The 16,793-nt window shown below is 43.0% G+C and overlaps 1 protein-coding gene across 2 annotated transcripts in view; it reads right to left on the minus strand.

The window, feature by feature from the left end:
- Positions 1-2,378: 2,378 nt before the first annotated feature.
- Positions 2,379-16,793, minus strand: part of MORN5 (MORN repeat containing 5) — a 64,527-nt gene continuing 50,112 nt past the window's right edge. Inside the window, exon 5 of one of the 2 annotated variants that reach the window (XM_075324102.1) lies at positions 2,379-2,527. In XM_075324102.1, the coding sequence (XP_075180217.1) occupies positions 2,520-2,527 (8 nt within the window). In that variant the 3' untranslated portion in view covers positions 2,379-2,519. Of the gene's footprint in view, positions 2,528-8,386; positions 13,924-16,793 lie in introns of those variants that run through there. The other variant, XM_075324100.1, reaches the window with a different exon arrangement.

Raw genomic sequence — 16,793 nt, forward strand, 5'->3', positions numbered from 1 at the left:
GTGACCAGCCCCCAGCCAGCAACGACGTGCAAGCGACGCTGCGCTTGCACGGAGCCGGCGTCTGGAAGCTGCGGACACTGGTAACTAAGGTAAACATCGGGTATGGTTACCCGATGTTTACCTTAGTTACCAGCGCACACCGCTTAGCTTAGCGTGTGCAGGGAGCAGGAGCCGGCACTGGCAGCGTGAGAGCTGCAGAGGCTGGTAACGAAGGTAAATATCGGGTAACCACCTTGGTTACCCGATGTTTACCTTGGTTACAGCCTACCGCAGGCTGTCAGACGCCGGCTCCTGCTCCCTGCACATTCAGGATTGTTGCTCTCTCGATGTCACACACAGCGATGTGTACTTATCAGCAGGGGCCAGATCGCTGCTCAGTGTCACACACAGCGAGATCGCTAATGAGGTCACTGCTGCGTCATAAAAAACGTGACTCAGCAGCGATCTCAGTAGCAATCTCGCTGTGTGTGAAGTACACCTAGAAATAGCCTAAACTGGACAAGCCCTTTAAGGGTGTACTCACATGTAGAAGAGAAAAAAAACATTGAAGCAGCAAAATGGATTTTTACCAAATGGTGAACCTACAACCTCCCGCGATGAGGTCTATAGACCCTTATAAGACATATGGATAGGCATTGTACTGATGGGCCATTTTCTTGACTTATTTGACTTGAGTTATTTTTCCTACTTTCATAGTGTTTAAAGTTGAAGGTAGACTTAAGTCCAACAAATTGAATCCATGATCTAACATTTTTCATATGGAATGTCTAACGAGCCTAATTTTCACTGGTATGGCTTTCTATTCATGGTGATGTTCAGAATTGGTTGCAGAAACGTAGGGGAATATTTTTTTTATTATTAAGATAACTAGATGCCGATAATATCAGAAGAACCACAACCAACGTTGTTTTCTCTTTTATTACACATGTGGCAGTAATGTAAGAAACCATCATCGTAAGATAAAGGTCGGACATTTTGAGAATGTGACTGCCCCCTAAATGAATACAGTTCGGTAATATCAGTGTTTCCATCGCAATTTACCTAAACTAAACAGACGAGATTTAAAGCGAGTGCCATTAAATGTCTACGTATTGTTAAATTGCTTATTGAAAGGTTATAAGTAGGGACGATCGAATACCTCAAATATTCCGCTTCGCGAATATTTTCTGAATAGCTCGCCGCAATTAGACTATTCGCGAATATTCGATGCGCAATGTAAGTCTATGAGAAACTTGACTAACAACTATTTGGAACTATTCGGGCTTCCCATAGACTTACATTGCGCATCGAATATTCGCATAGCGGCGACCTATTAAAAAAATATTCGCGAAGCAGAATATTTGAGGTATTCAATCATCCCTAGTTATAAGTGTGGGTGCCATCAGCACAAGTACAGAGGTCACCAGTGGGCAGACTACAAATGTTGGCCACTGTTCCATAGACTATAAGCATAGAGCAGGGTATAAATTTTGGGCATTTTCAGCTCCTCCTGAGGGTGGCTTTATTCAAAATTAATAAGTCTGGTTAAACCTGGATGAACAGGATCAGTGCCGTGTAGGCAAAAAAAACTACAAAGGGGAACAGTGATGTGGTCTTTTTATTCTCTGGTTCTGTGGAGTCCTACAACTAAGGGCTCATCATAAGTCTTCTTGTTAGCAAATTGTGGTCAATGTGCCATTTTTCACGATCAGATTTTGGTAAAAAAAAGTTCCCTCTATCCAGCAGTCCGTGATGGCATCCGTGTGGTCCCATTTTTTCAAAGACGAACGTCCACTGCCGATGTTGATCCAACACTCGGATCAAAATCGAACGTGTCTCTGTAGTGTGTTGTTCCGCGAAAAATCACGGACATGTGAATGACACCATTCACTATTACAGATATGAACTCACATGTCAATGGGGCCTTGGACCTCTAAGGTTGGCGGAAGCCAGTGTGGGTCATTCACATGTCCGTGATTTTTTTGCGGAAAGAAACATTATGGAGACATGTCCGATTTTGAACTGAGTGTTGGATCAAAAATCAGGAATGCTTGAAAAAATGGGACCACACTCGAATACCATCATGGACTACTAGATAGAAGGAACAGCCACTACCACTTTAAAATGATCTATGACAATTTGGGTCTATAGGCAATAGAGACTCCACTTGGTATCACTGCCCATTACCAAATGTATGAAGTAAACCAGCAAAACATCCCAGAACGATGCCGAGGAACGAAATCTACCTTATGAATTGGCACTGGCATAGTTGACTTGTCAATCCTAGTTCTACGCTAATTCATTACTCTTCTAAAAAATGTTATGTACTATGACACATACCTTGCTATTTTCCGGCATATATACACTACGAAAATGGGTAAGTTTGTTTCCTGCAGCCAATTATTTATTAGTGGTACCAGTAAGGAAGTAATCCAGTTCAGGGAACGAATGAAGATCATGGTGAAGGATGATCAAGTCTATTCACATCCAAGTCATCGCCAAAGCATTCTCCAATGAGCTGTCGTTATTGTGTGTTGAGGTCAATCATCTGTTGGTTACAAATCAACATAAAATACTCCAAATGTACTATTTATTTATAAAGAGATGTGTAAGCACTTTTTTTAAACAAAAAAAATGTCTGTTTTGTTATATATACTTTAATGTTGTGCGTTGTAAAATGTCTATTTGTGTAATAAATAAAGTTACCTTGGGTGGAAGTGGCGGCACTTGACTGAATCACCGGTTGTTATTGGCGTTATATGGATCATGACATTCGTAGGCCTTCCATATTTTTTAAGATACTTCATCGGCGCGTAACAGTGTAAACCCTTGGAACCTTTAGCGTACGCTAACACAAACATTTTGTGCTTTCCCTGTGATCAATGGACCACACGTAGACCGCAGACAGCCTATTGTTAGACTAGATCTACACGGGGAAAATTTCTATAAAAAATAGGTAGCTCCTGCACCTGCCCACTATATGGATGAGCACACAATGGTACACACTATGGGAATGTAATAGGTTAATGCTTAAGTTTAATGGCTACATACAAAGTCCTTGGAGCGAGTTCCCATTGGCAGCACTCCAGATTTTACTCACTCGCCAAGTTAATGTAGTAAATAAGTCTATAGGCTCACAAAGAATTGCTTAAAGGGAATCTGTCACTATGATTTCACTCCCCGAACTATTTATATGTGCATGTAGCTCTTAAAAAGACAAGTCCAGCAATACCTTTACATGGTCAGTCCGTTCCTCCATTATTGAGAAATCAGCGTTTGAATTGATATGCAAATGAGGCTGAAGAGATATGGTAGATCTGAAGCCTCAGTCACTCAAGCTCTATTCAAAACCCAGTGCCACCACCTCCTGTTTGACTGACAGGGTCTGTGCAGTGTGACTTCAGGGAAAAGGATATATGGATGCATAGGAGCTTTTCCCGTAATAGTTTGGTGTATTGCAGCAGGAATAGGTGACAGATGTTCTTAAGGTCCTAAATTGCTTTAATTAGACAAACAGAAGAAAGTTTGCAATTTACTTTCGTTTTCTATCTGCTGTCTTTCTCCTGAAATGAGGGCTTTATCTTTTGTAGTGTACAGCTGGTTTCCATGGAGCTTGGTTCCAAGGCCAGAGTGCATTGTAGCTACATTCCAAGAGAGGGATTAACTCTTAATACCCCAATCAGCTCTCTCTTGATTTCTATACAGCAGTTATTTGCTCACCTTTCTCCTCTCCCTCTCATTCTCTGAAGAGATTCAGTTATAAATCATCAGTCTTCAGCTTTCAGAGCAGATCAATCATGGCTCTCACTGTCCTGACCTGTCTGCTTGTTCAATGCTTTGCTAGTTCTATGTGTAAAAACATGGATAATAGTAAAGACTCCAGAATAATCCTCTGATAGCTGAATGTGTTATAGCAGAATTTGTGCTGTGTTTTATAGTTCTACTAACACAACAGCTCTATTTACTCACTCAAAAAAGAGCCCAACCTTCAAAACCAGGAAGTAAGGAGACTGCAAAGCTCAGAGCTGCTCAAGAGACAACTTGAGAATAACTCAAAGAAAACTCAATTTAGACATAGGGCCTGGAACAAGGTGACCGAGTTAACTAGTCACAGCCCTAGATATGTAGATACATCTCTCTCATTTGTTTATCTGAAGAGAAATATCAATCTTACAGAGATGGGTTGTGAAACGCCAGCTGAGTCCTACCATGATGATCAGTCAGTCATGAGACATCTAGTGTAAAAGTCTTAACCAAATCAGAAAGGAAGTGCAGTGGGTGGGGGAGGTGACAGCACTTGGGAGGAGTAGTCACACTCCTGGTGCACTTTCAGCCTGATTTTCATATAGATTATGCACCAAATTTCTCATGACTTCACATTAGATCTGTTCATTAAAGCAATCATTTTATTGGGGGACAAGTTCCTATATAGACAACTGTTTCAATATATAAAAATATGCACGGTTGACAGTTTCAATTTAATACTTTGATGCAAATACTTTGCAGTCAGTAACTGCTCCCCTGTCTGGAATTTGTGGACATCACCAAAGTTATTCACATCGCACCGATTTCAGAAGTCATCTTTTCCAATATGCCTGGGTAATGAGAACCACTTGTTAGAAGACCGGTAAGGATTCCAGCTTCTGAAAGAAGGAATTGGGGCCTTCTGGAACTTCCGACTGTCAAAAGATTAAAGCGTAACTAAACTTTTAGAAATGGTTTGATACCTATCCGAAAGTTTGGAGACTGACACAAACTTTGGTTAACACGAAGTGTGTTGCTTCAATGTTTTTAGATCTTTTAGTTGGATGTTACAGAAGTACTAGGAGAAGGATTTTAGAAGTTTTTACATTTTGTTACCAAAGACATCAAGTTTATGCAAAGAATCAATATTTACAACACTGACTCTTCAAGACTTCTGCAACTGACATTTGCAAGTTGGATATCAGCTTCTAGGCCAAATCCTGACTGATGATAACCCATTCTTGCCTAATCAGTGAGTTTATCATAATTTATGTTTTTGATTGTCCACAGATTTTGAAGGTGATTGAGATCTGGGGAGTTTCCTGGCCTTGGCCCCAAAATGTTAATGTTTTGTTGAGTTGAAAAAAGCATTGTTCATCACCAAATTGTTCCAGGATCTTTGGGAGAAATTTGGTACCCTTGAGATATTTCTTCAGGTTTGGAAACAGTTGATAGTCGGAGGAAGCTAGTGCTGGTGGATAATGTGGGTGGTCAGCTCTGCCAGTTTTCCGTGGTTGCTTGTGCAGTGTGAGCGGAGGCATTGTCTTGCAGGAACAAGATTCCTTTGGACAGCTTGCTGCACCTTTTGGCCTTCACAGCTCCTTTCAATTGGTCCAAAAGTTCAATGTAATACCTTGCATTGATGGTGGAACCCTTTTGAAGGTAGTCCACTAGCAGCACGCCCTCCATATCCCAGAACACAGAGGCCATCACCTTAGTGGCTGATTTTTGCACCCTGAAATTCTTTGGACGAGGAGAACCACTGTGCCTCCACTCTTTTGAATGCTTCTTGTTTTCAGGGTCATACAAATAAATCCAGGTCTCATCCATAGTGACCAGTCAATCCAGGAAGTTCTTATCAGTCCTGAAACGCTGACAAATGGATCAGGAAGTTTTCATTCGCTGCTTCTCTGATCTGTTGTCAAACATTTGGGGACCCACTTTGCAGATAGCTTCATCATGTCTAAATGTTCATGGATAATGACACAAACACAATCACGGGAAATCTCCATGATCTCTGCTATTGCTTTAGCTGAAATTCCTGGATTCTCCAGTATGAGGTTGTGCACAGCATTGACGATCTCCGGAACAACAACCACTGTCGGTCGTTCAGGATGTTCCTCATCATTGGTGCTGAAGTGGCCCGTTTTACATTTAGTAACTCAGTTCTTAACTGTGGAGTATGAAGGGCATTGATCCCCCAATGTCTGCGACATATCACCATGAATATCCTTCGCAGACTTTCCTTTCAGAAACAAGAATTTTATCCCTCCTCTGCTCTCAGTTGCTGTGAATATCACATTAAACTCTGTTATTTTGTTTTCCCACGTGTGTAGAACACTGTTGCCATAAGCAATAAACACAAAATTTTGAAAACATATTAGACACATAAGGCTTTCATTTGATGTAACATTCGTTACCACAGAAACAAAAAAAGATCACAAAGCCAAAGACTTATCAGCAGCCCCTACAGACTAACATTCTCCTGGAAGTACAGGGATTGGACAGCAGAGGACTAAAGCAAACTTATTTTCTCTGATGCAACCTCAACATTTTGTCTGAATGTATGCATGCAGCAGAGCAGTATGTGTGTCTCTGTCTGTATGTATGTATGTATGTATGTATGTATGCAGCAGAGCAGTATGTGTGTCTGTATGTATGTATGTATGTATGCAGCAGAGCAGTATGTGTGTCTGTATGTATGTATGTATGCAGCAAGCAGTGTCTGTCTGTATGCAGCAGAGCAGTATGTGTGTGTCTATCTATATGTATGTATGCAGCAGAGCAGTGTGGTGTGTGTATGTATGCAGCAGAGCAGTATGTGTGTGTCTGTCTATATGTATGTATGCAGCAGAGCAGTATGTGTGTGTTTGTCTGTATGTATGCAGCAGAGCAGTATGTGTGTATTTGTATGTATGTATGCAACAAGCAGTGTCTGTATGTATGCAGCAGAGCAGTATGTGTGTGTCTATATGTATGTATGCAGCAGAGCAGTGTGAGTGTGTATCGGATGTATGCAGCAGAGCAGTATATGTGTGTCTGTCTATATGTATGTATGCAGCAGAGCAGTATGTGTCTGTAAGTATGTATGCAGGAGATAAGTATGTGTGTGTCTGTCTATATGTATGTATGTATGCATGCAGCAGAGCAGTATGTGTGTCTGTCTATATGTATGTATGCAGTGTGTGTGTGTCTGTCTGTATACATGTATGTATGCAGCAAGCAGTGTGTGTGTTTGTAGCAGTGTGTGTCTGTATGTACGTATGCAGCAGCAGTGTATGTGTGTCTGTCCGTATGTATGCAGCAGAGCAGTGTGTGTGTGTCTGTATGTATGCAGCAGAGCAGTGTGTGTGTGTGTGTCTGGATATATGCAGCAGAGCAGTGTGTATGTGTATGTATGCAGCAGAGCAGTGTATGTCTCTGCATGTATGCAGCAGAGCTGTGTGTGTCTGTCTGCATGCATGTATGATGTGTATCTCTGTATGTCAGTGTATATGACTGTATAGATTTGTCTGTTTATATGTATTTTTGTGAGTTTGTCTTTATATATGTATATGTACGTGTACGTATCTGTGTATGTGTGTGTGTGTCTGCGTGTTTATGGGGCCCACTGGGACTCTTCCGCCCGGGGCCCACTAAAACCTGGAGCCGGCCCTGCCTGAACCCCCAGGAAGTCACTAATTGGGCAGTTCGGGTCTCCTCCTACATGCAGGGCTAGGCTCCGGTGGTTTTGCAGAATTTTTGTTTTTTGGTGCACACTACATCTGATCATGCTGTTGTTACCCCCAGTGTGAGCCGTTCAAACACTGCGAGCAGCCCGCACTGGGCTGAGCACCGAGCGTACCCGAGCACAGTGATGCTCACATAAGTGGTTGCATACGTAAAACACTCGATCTCTAAATGAGAACTCTGGCTTTTTTAAGACTGTGTTCAGTACGAACACCGAACCTCGGGTTCGCTCATCTCTATTGATATGCCATTGGATTTGGCGGTGAGCTGATACATTTTTTTCTTCTTCTTTCATTGCTTCCTAGTTTATTATACCAATGGAGGTTTTAATTTTAATTAGGTAGAGTAATTTATTAAGATAATATTGAATAAAACACTGAAATAATCCAAATTAAAAGGGTTCCCCAAAACGCGTTGATGCCCTGTTTCTCAATATAGTTTTTTACCAACTGCCTCTCGCTTCCGAATCCATTCGTGAGCAGAAGTGCAACCAGCCATGCTATATGCTTCTCAAACCTTCCAAGTAGGCAAGTGCAGGAGCATCATTTACCCACACCTTTTCTAAAGGTGTTTTATCCTTTACCATCAGGTAAGCGCATTACCTACGGGTGAGGAGGTTAACCCCCATCCTACCCCATTAGAGTCGCCTAGAGTTGCCCAATTAGCCCTTCTCCACCTTTCTCTTTAGCATGAATACAGGTTTCACAAGTGGCTACCTTCTCGTGACTAGCCTTCTCTGTTTCGAACGTGTATACAGTGCCTCGATGAGTGACAAGACATCATGTCCTGTCTGTGCCCCATGGATTTCCCCTTATATTATGTGATTACACTATAAGCGGCAGACTCTCTCCGTCTGATTTGGTGATCAACTGAAAAGACTCAAGAGGCTCAAGCCACATCCGAGGCCAGACGTCGCTAAATGAAAAAACGATGCTGCAATTTGAAAAGTTTTATTTTTCCAAATGACCAGATTATTAAAATCAGCCACGGTTAATTGAGAAAGCTCAAGGTCAGTCTACAGAAGGTCACGCGAGGTTCTTCCTTTCTGAGGATGTGTACTGCTGTGAAATTAAAGAACGGTTTTGAATTACAGCAGGTCAGAACCTCTTACGCTCTCAGTTTTACGCTGCAAATCCCCTTGGGCTATCCTTGAGTGCTAACATTGTTTTTACATTTTAGAGAATATAAGCAAGCATGATACCAAATGTACACAAGTAATTAAAAGCCGTTTTGCATTGGCCGCACGGCCAAAATTCACATTTTCCATAGTACTCAAATGAAAATGTTGGAGGAACTCTATAAGTATAAGTTTATTGACATGAGATTTGTAATAACGTGATCTCCAATAAACTTTACAGGTTCCTAAGCAACTGTTTAAGTGTCTTTCACATAAAAAGTTGATAACTATGGGTCTGGTTGCTGAAACGCTAAGGGGTACTTTGCACGCTGCGATATCGCTAGCCGATGACAGCGATGCCGAGCGCGATAGTACCCGCCCCCGTCGCACATGCGATATCTTGTGATAGCTGCCGTAGCGAACATTATCGCTACGGCAGCTTCACACGCATTTACCTGCCCTGCGACGTCGCTGTGAGTGCTGAAGAATCCCTCCTTCAAGGGAGAGGTGCAATCGGCGTCACAGTGACGTCACCACGACGTCACTAATCGGCCGGCCAATAGAAGCGGAGGGGCGGAGATGAGCGGGATGTAAACATCCCGTCCACCTTCTCCCTTCCGCATTGCCGGTGGACGGCGGGACGCAGGTAAGGAGAGATTTGTCGCTCCTGCGCCTTCACACACAGCGATATGTGCTGCCACAGGAACGACAAACAACATCGTACCTGCGGACGAACCGACATTAAAAAAATGAACGACGTGACACAGATCACCGATTTTTGACTGTTTCACGCTCGTTCATCTTCTCTCCTAGGCTTTACACGTTGCGACGTCGTTACTGGCGCCGGATGTACGTCACTTTCGATTTGACCCCAACGATATCGCAGTAGCGATGTCGCAATGTGCAAAGTACCCCTTGGTGTCCTGCTGTTGTTATAGAGGAAGAGCAGTCAATGAGCGGCCAAACAATGAATGGATAGCCAGTGATCATATTGAAGTCAATCTTTGCAGTGGTCCTCCACTATGATTATAGAACAAGATGCCAAATTGGAAAGTCACTGTCAAAAGGAATTTTGGACAAACTTTGCAGACTGTCATTGGCTCTATTCAGATTCTGACACTCCACCCAATGGTTTCTCTGATGTCTGGGATCAATACAGGAAGACTCGGGCGTCAACCTGCTGTGTGCGGATTCATAAGCAGGCTAGCAAGTTAATCTCTGCTGCTCTGCTTGCTCTTTTGATCACATGTTGTGGGGAGACCAATCACATCTGCTCCCCTCCTATTTAAGCTAGTTGAATCCATTATTTTACCCATGCCAGCTATAGTTTATCTTGTTTTGGTCTGTGAGGTGTGGTGTCACAGACTTTTTGGAGAAAGTTGTGCTTATTGCCTGGTGCGGTTGTTGAGTTTACCCCTGTTGTTTTGCAGCTTCCACCCTGCTTTTGTGTTTCCTCCTGAATCTCTTATTGTCTTACCCTTTATGTGTGCAGTCTGACAGAGTTTTGGTTTTCCCTTGTTTGTCTATCTGTGGGTTTCATCACACTCCTGTTCCATCCCTCCCTGGGGGAATGAGATCAGGACTAGTCGACTAGTCAGGAGCCGGGCAAGGACGGAGACTCAGGTACTGCCACTTTCAGGAGTATACCTGAGATTAGGGATAGCATAGGGTCCCCTGGCTTGAGGGTCAGCTTAGGATCCCCACTGTCCCATAGTCATCGTTACAGTCACCCTTAGGCTGGGGTCACACAAGCGTATTAAAAATCAGATTGATTTTCACCCAGTAAAGTAGGATGAATGAAATACTTTTGGTATTCCATATGATATGCGAGTGTTATGTAAGTGTGTGATTTTTTTTTCTCGCCTAAAACCTGTATTACACGTGTTTGCCATCTGTAAGAAATGTGTTTTTTTTTCTCAGCAACTATCATTCTACGATCATTTACAGGACCATTTTCAGTGTTCTATGCTACAGAATGTTAATGTATCCATAAAAAATGGACAGCATACAGATTTTGTGTGTGTCGGCTGTTTTTTTTTTCGCATCCATAGACTTGCATTGGCCAGTTTCATCAGATTTACGTGACCATATACATCATGCTGCAAGTTTTTTCTCATCCCGAATACAGGTGAGAAAAAAAAATCTCAGATATGCACTGCCTCTTTGAATAACACTGGTCCAAGAGCAATACCTTTTTTTTCTCACATTGCAGTCATTCGATTTAAACGCTCACATGAGCGAGGACTTATAGGGACTCTATCCCCTTTAAAGGGGCTGTGGAGATTATATATATATATATATATATATATATATATTATACACACACATACACATACACACGATAGCAAGGATCCATAAACTCTGGATTACCTCTGATGGTGAAAATGCCAAAGTCCCGTGTCTTAATGGGGTGTTACACACAGCGATATCGCTAGCGATATCGCTGGAGAAAGCACCCGCCCCGTCGTTTGTGCGTCATGGGCAAATCGCTGCCCGTGGTGCACAAAATCGTTCGGAGCCATCACACGTACTTACCTGCCTAGCGACGTCGCTGTGAACTGCCTCCTTTCTAAGGGGACGGTTCGTGCGGCGTCACAGAGACGTCAATAAGCGGCCGCCCAATAGAAGCAAAGGGGCGGAGATGAGCGGCCGTAACATCCCGCCCACCTCCTTCCTTCCGCATTGCCAGCGGCCGCAGGTAAGCTGCAGTTAGTCGTTCCCGAGGTGTCACACGAAGCGATGTGTGCTGCCTCGGGAACGACGAACAACCTGCGTGCTCAACAATCAACGATTTTTTTAAAAAGGAACGATGTGTCAACGATGGACGATAAGGTGCGTATTTTCTATCGTTAACGGTCGCTCGGAGCTGTCACACGCAACGATGTCGCTAACGATGCCGGATGTGCATCACGGAATCCGTGACCCGGCGATATATCGTTAGATACGTCGTTGCGTGTAACGGGGCTTTTACTCTTCTCTTGACCAGCAATAATCAGTTCCCTCCTCCCCAGGAAAGGATGGGGCAGGAATGTGATGGCAACACAAGTAAAGACAGACAGGGGAAAACCAAAGCTCAGACACACTGCAAACTTATGGGAATAATTACTAAATTATGTTACACATGGGGATATCACAAAATGTCCGATGGTATCAATATACCATCACATCCCCCATATAGTATATGGAAAAGGCTAAAATATGAGTCATATATCCCTATAAACTAAAAAAGAATAGGCAATAATTTATTGGCTATTCTTTTTTTGGTTCATAGGGATATAAAACTCACAGGAACAAACAGTAAGAGACTAAGGATGAAAGCAAGAGATGTAAGGCAGCAACAAAAGGACAACAAGCGTTAACACCACAACCACCGACAGCAATAAAGAACTACAAGTACCAGTATGTCTGGATCACAGCACCTCACCAGACCAGTATAGAGACGCCATAGCTGGCATTAAAGGAAGGGTCCAGGTGGCTTATATAGGAGGGGAGCGAATGTGACTGGCTCCCCCACAGCATCTGATCAAAAGAGACCGACAAGCAGTCCAGCAGAGATTAACTGTTTTGAGTTTTGAACCTGCCTATGAACCACAAGTTTGTGGGTTGATGCCAGAGTCGGCCTGTACTGATCACAGACATCAGAGAAGTCAACAGGCAAAGTGCCAGAATCTGTAGTCTCCACAGATCCTGACACCGCCACAACAGTCGGCGATGTTTGTAAAAACCTTCTTGTGACACATACACACATATATATATATATATATATATATATAGAAAAGTGTCAACACATGAATTTCTAATACTTTTACACACACTGAGACCCTCTAAACCACATTTTTTGTAAACCACCCCTATATATAGACTTTTCTGTTATATATTTTCCATTTCATCCTACATTATGAATATGAATACTGTCCATTTTCCTGAAAATGACCTCCCTTCAAAAAGGCCAATGCAGATTTGAGAGGCGGTCTTTTAGAATATCTTTTTCAATTTAATTATTGACTTTAAAAAGTTATTAATCTTTGTAATATGCTGTTACCTTATTTTACTTCCTTCTCTAAAAAAATCAAACATGAAAGTGCTGTTTTAACTGCCTAGTTCATGCTCTTTTAGAAGCTGCTTTGAACTTCTGCACTAGCAAGAATCATATTCAAACACCAATTACTGTTCCCTCTGTTTGAGCATGGGGGAGGGAAGCAAAGAAACACATTAAATAAGAGTGCTTGTATGTAGTAGGGATTCTTTCTAGAGCAGCAGATCAAAGTTGCTTCTAAAAGAGCATAAACTAAGCAATTAAAACAAAACTTTAACCATGGTGTTTGAGAAATAAGGAAATAAAATGAGATAAAGAAGTATCTTACCAAGATTCATAACCTTGCAAAGGCTGGTCAATAATTACCGTAAATAAAAAAATGTTTGAACTGCTCTTTAAAAAAAAGTTGGTGGTGGTGTTAAAGATGCCGATCAAGGCTCTGAATAGAGGATTCCTGAGATAAAAAGTCACATGTTCAGTTAAAAACTAGCAAAATTTGCACAAAATTTTTAGGAGTACGTAAAATTATTTCAGGGAGAAATTAGATTTGTACAAAAATGTTGAGACTTAAGGCCACTTTACACACAGCGACATCGCGATAGAAGCGGAGGGGCGGAGATGAGCGGGCATAACATACCGCCCACCTCCTTCCTTCCTCATTGCCGGCGGCCGCAGGTACGATGTTGTTCCTCGTTCCTGCGGTGTCACACGTAGCGATGTGTGTTGCCGCAGGAACGATGAACAACCTGCGTCCAAAAGCAGCAACGATATTTGAGATTAGAACGACGCGTCAACGATCAGGTGAGTATTTTTGATTGTTAACGGTCGTTCCTGCGTTTCACACGCAACGACGTCGCTAACGAGGCCGGATGTGCGTTACGAATTCCGTAACCCCAACGACATCTCATTAGCGATGTCGTTGCGTGTAAAGCGGCCTTAATTAATAATTTGTAATTGATGAAATAGCCGAAATCATCTGCAAACACCCTTCACCTTGCCCACAATGAGGAAAATAAAATAAAAAATAAAAAAAGAAGACGAACACATAAAATAGAAAGCAAAAATTAAAAAAAGAATAAGGCGAAAAACACAAAACTAGACAAAAAAAGGCGCAAATGCAATAATGAATCAGACACGGAGATGGGAATATGGACACTTTTACATTCAAAGTATAAGATTATATTCGATGTCTGTGTGATAAAAGAACAGGTGAGATGTCATCAAACTATCACAGCGGTCTAGTGCTTAGGTTTGTATCCTGTAATCTCATCCCATCCCTTCCGGCACGTCTGAATGATCCATTCATGTTCATCATCATCTGGAGAGACAGAAGAGAAACAAATGATAGATATTATATGTAGCACCGAAGGTAAGTGTATGGGTGATAATGCCGGTACTGTTATGGGGCACTGCACTGCAATCAATGCGGGTTCTGAACTGGCGCTATGACAAGCATTGTGATTGCTGCTGCTAAGGAGATACTGTTATTAAAGGCAGGGTGACTATTTGTACTGTGACTTTGCAGCTTCCTCTGGTACCGGGCAGTGTGGCCGGTTCTGATAACAGTCCATTGTGTCTTTCACTGTCATACTATGAAAATCCCTATGCTATGGCAATTGCAGCTGTCCAACACTAAAAAAAAATCTGCCAATCGCAGTGTTTCCCCGATAATAAAACATGGTCTTATATTATTTTTGGTTTCAAAAGATGCGCTAGGGCTTATTTTCAGGGCATGTCTTGTATTTTGTATTGGCGTCAGCGATTGTGTCGCCCGTTAATGGAAAATTAATATTCACTCCCATCCCTCGCACCGCGGCATCAGTGATTGGAACACATGTTAATGGAAATGAATATTGACCACCTTCACCTGACATAATCCTGTCCACTCCTCATTGCCAGTGTTAGTGATTGGAACAAGTGTTAATGGAAAGAAATATTCATCTCTGTTCTGTGCCCCTAATCCCACTGACTCCTCTGTAGCGGCATCAGTGATTGGAACGTGTTAATGGAAATGAATATTCACCCCCTTCCCGCACCCCTAATCCGAAGACCCTTCTGTGGCGGCATCAGTGATCAGAATGTGTTAATGGAAATGAATATTCACCACCTTCCCCTGCCATAATCCTGTCCACTCTTCATTGCCAGTGATAGTGATTGGAACAAGTGTTAATGGAAAGGAATATTCATCTCTTTTCTGCGCCCCTAATTCCGCTGACTCCACTGTAGAGGCATCAGTGATTGGAATAAGTGTTAATGGAAATGAATATTCACCCCCTTCCCGCACCCCTAATCCCGAAGACCCTTCTGTGGCGGCATCAGGGATTGGAATGTGTTAATGGAAATGCATATTCACCCCCCTTCCCCTGCCCATAATCCTGCCCACTCCTCTTTGTTGGTGTCAGTGATTGGAAGAAAATTAAATGAATATTCACTCCTTTGCCCTCCCATAATTCCACCCACTCCTCTTCGCCAGCATCAGTGATTAGGACATATGTTAATTGAAATGAATATTCACCCCCTTCCCCTGCCTATAATCCCACCCACCCATCTTTGCTGCAGTCAGTGATTGGAAGAAGAGTTAACGGAAATTAATATTTACCCTTTTCTGCCCCAATAATCTTGTCCATCCCTCTGTGCCGGCATCAGTGATTGGAACGTGTGTTAATTGAAAAGAATATTCACCCCAACTCCTGTCGATAATCCCGCCCATCCCTCTGTGCTGGTGTCAGTGATTGGAACAAGTGTTAACGGAAATGAATATTCTCCCCTTCCCGCATCCCAATCCCGCTTACCCATCTGTGGCGGCCATGGCATCAGTATTTGGAACGTGTGTTAATGGAAATTAATATTCACCTCCTCTGCCAGCCACAACCTATAATCCCACCCACCCCTCTTTGCCGGGGTCAGTGATTGGAACAAGTGTTAATGGAAATTAATATTCACCCCCTCCTTGTGCCCATAATCCCGCTCATCCCTCTGTTCCGGTGTCAGTAATTCAGTCAGACTTACTACTGCCTGAGGATTGCATCTCAATTCTTGAAATGACCGGTGGCTCTTCTGACCCAAGTGTGTCAGCGTGTATTTCTGTGTAGCTGTCACGCTTAGGTGAGGTATCACCTATATAGCAGGCATGTATGGGATAGTGTTAGAGGGGATGTATCGTGATATTTGTGGTATATCCACAGGATACACCATAAATGCCTAATAGATATTTGTCACACTTCTTGGACCCAGACCTATCCTTATAACAATGAAAGTTTGAAGTCCAGGAGATGGTGGTTTAAAATCCTATAATCTTTATTGTAAATAGATTAAAATATTTTTTTTTAATTAGTTTTCTTAAGACGCCTTTGAAGCTGATCTAACTCTTTAATCGTAGAAGAATAGGGGTCTTGAAATCTGTTGCAATTTCTGTTGTGACTGCCTTTAAAAGGAGCAAATACTAATGATGGGCACTATTATTCGATCGAGCCTTCAGCATATGAGATTGAAAATCCTTAAGTTTCCCATTGACTTAGGCGGGCTTTGCACGTTGCGACATTGCACGTGCGATGTCGGTGGGGTCAAATCGAACGTGACGCACATCCGGCGTCGCAGTCGATATCGCAACGTGCAAATCCTTTTTGATACGATGAACGAGCGCAAAAGCGTCGTTATCGTATCATCGCTGCAGCCTCCGACATTTCCATAATGCCGGTGCAGCGACAGGTGCGATGTTGTTCCTCGCTCCTGCGGCAGCACACATCGCTGTGTATAAAGCCGCAGGAGAGAGGAACTTCACCTTACCTGCCTCCGGCTGCAATGAGAAGGACGGAGGTGGGCGGGATGTTTACATCCTGCTCATCTCCGCCCCTCCGCTTCAATTGGCCGCCTGCCGTGTGACGTCACTGTGACGCCGCACGACCCGCCCCCTAAGGAAGGAGGCGGGTCGCCGGCCAGAGGGACGTCGCACGGCAGGTATGTGCGTGTAAAGCTGCCGTAGCGATAATAATCGCTACGGCAACTTTCACTATATATCGAACGTGCGACGGGGGCGGGACTATCGCTGCAGCATCGGTAACACATTGTTACTGATGTCGCAGCGTGCAAAGCCCGCCTTACACTGTGCTTGGTACTTGGTACTAGAGTCGCGTCAGCGCAACCCGATGCTCGATCAAGTAACGAGAGGTGGCGCGCACGCTCGGCTAT

This window comes from Anomaloglossus baeobatrachus, chromosome 9 (assembly GCF_048569485.1).
Source record: "Anomaloglossus baeobatrachus isolate aAnoBae1 chromosome 9, aAnoBae1.hap1, whole genome shotgun sequence".
NCBI classification, from domain to species: Eukaryota; Metazoa; Chordata; class Amphibia; order Anura; family Aromobatidae; genus Anomaloglossus; species Anomaloglossus baeobatrachus.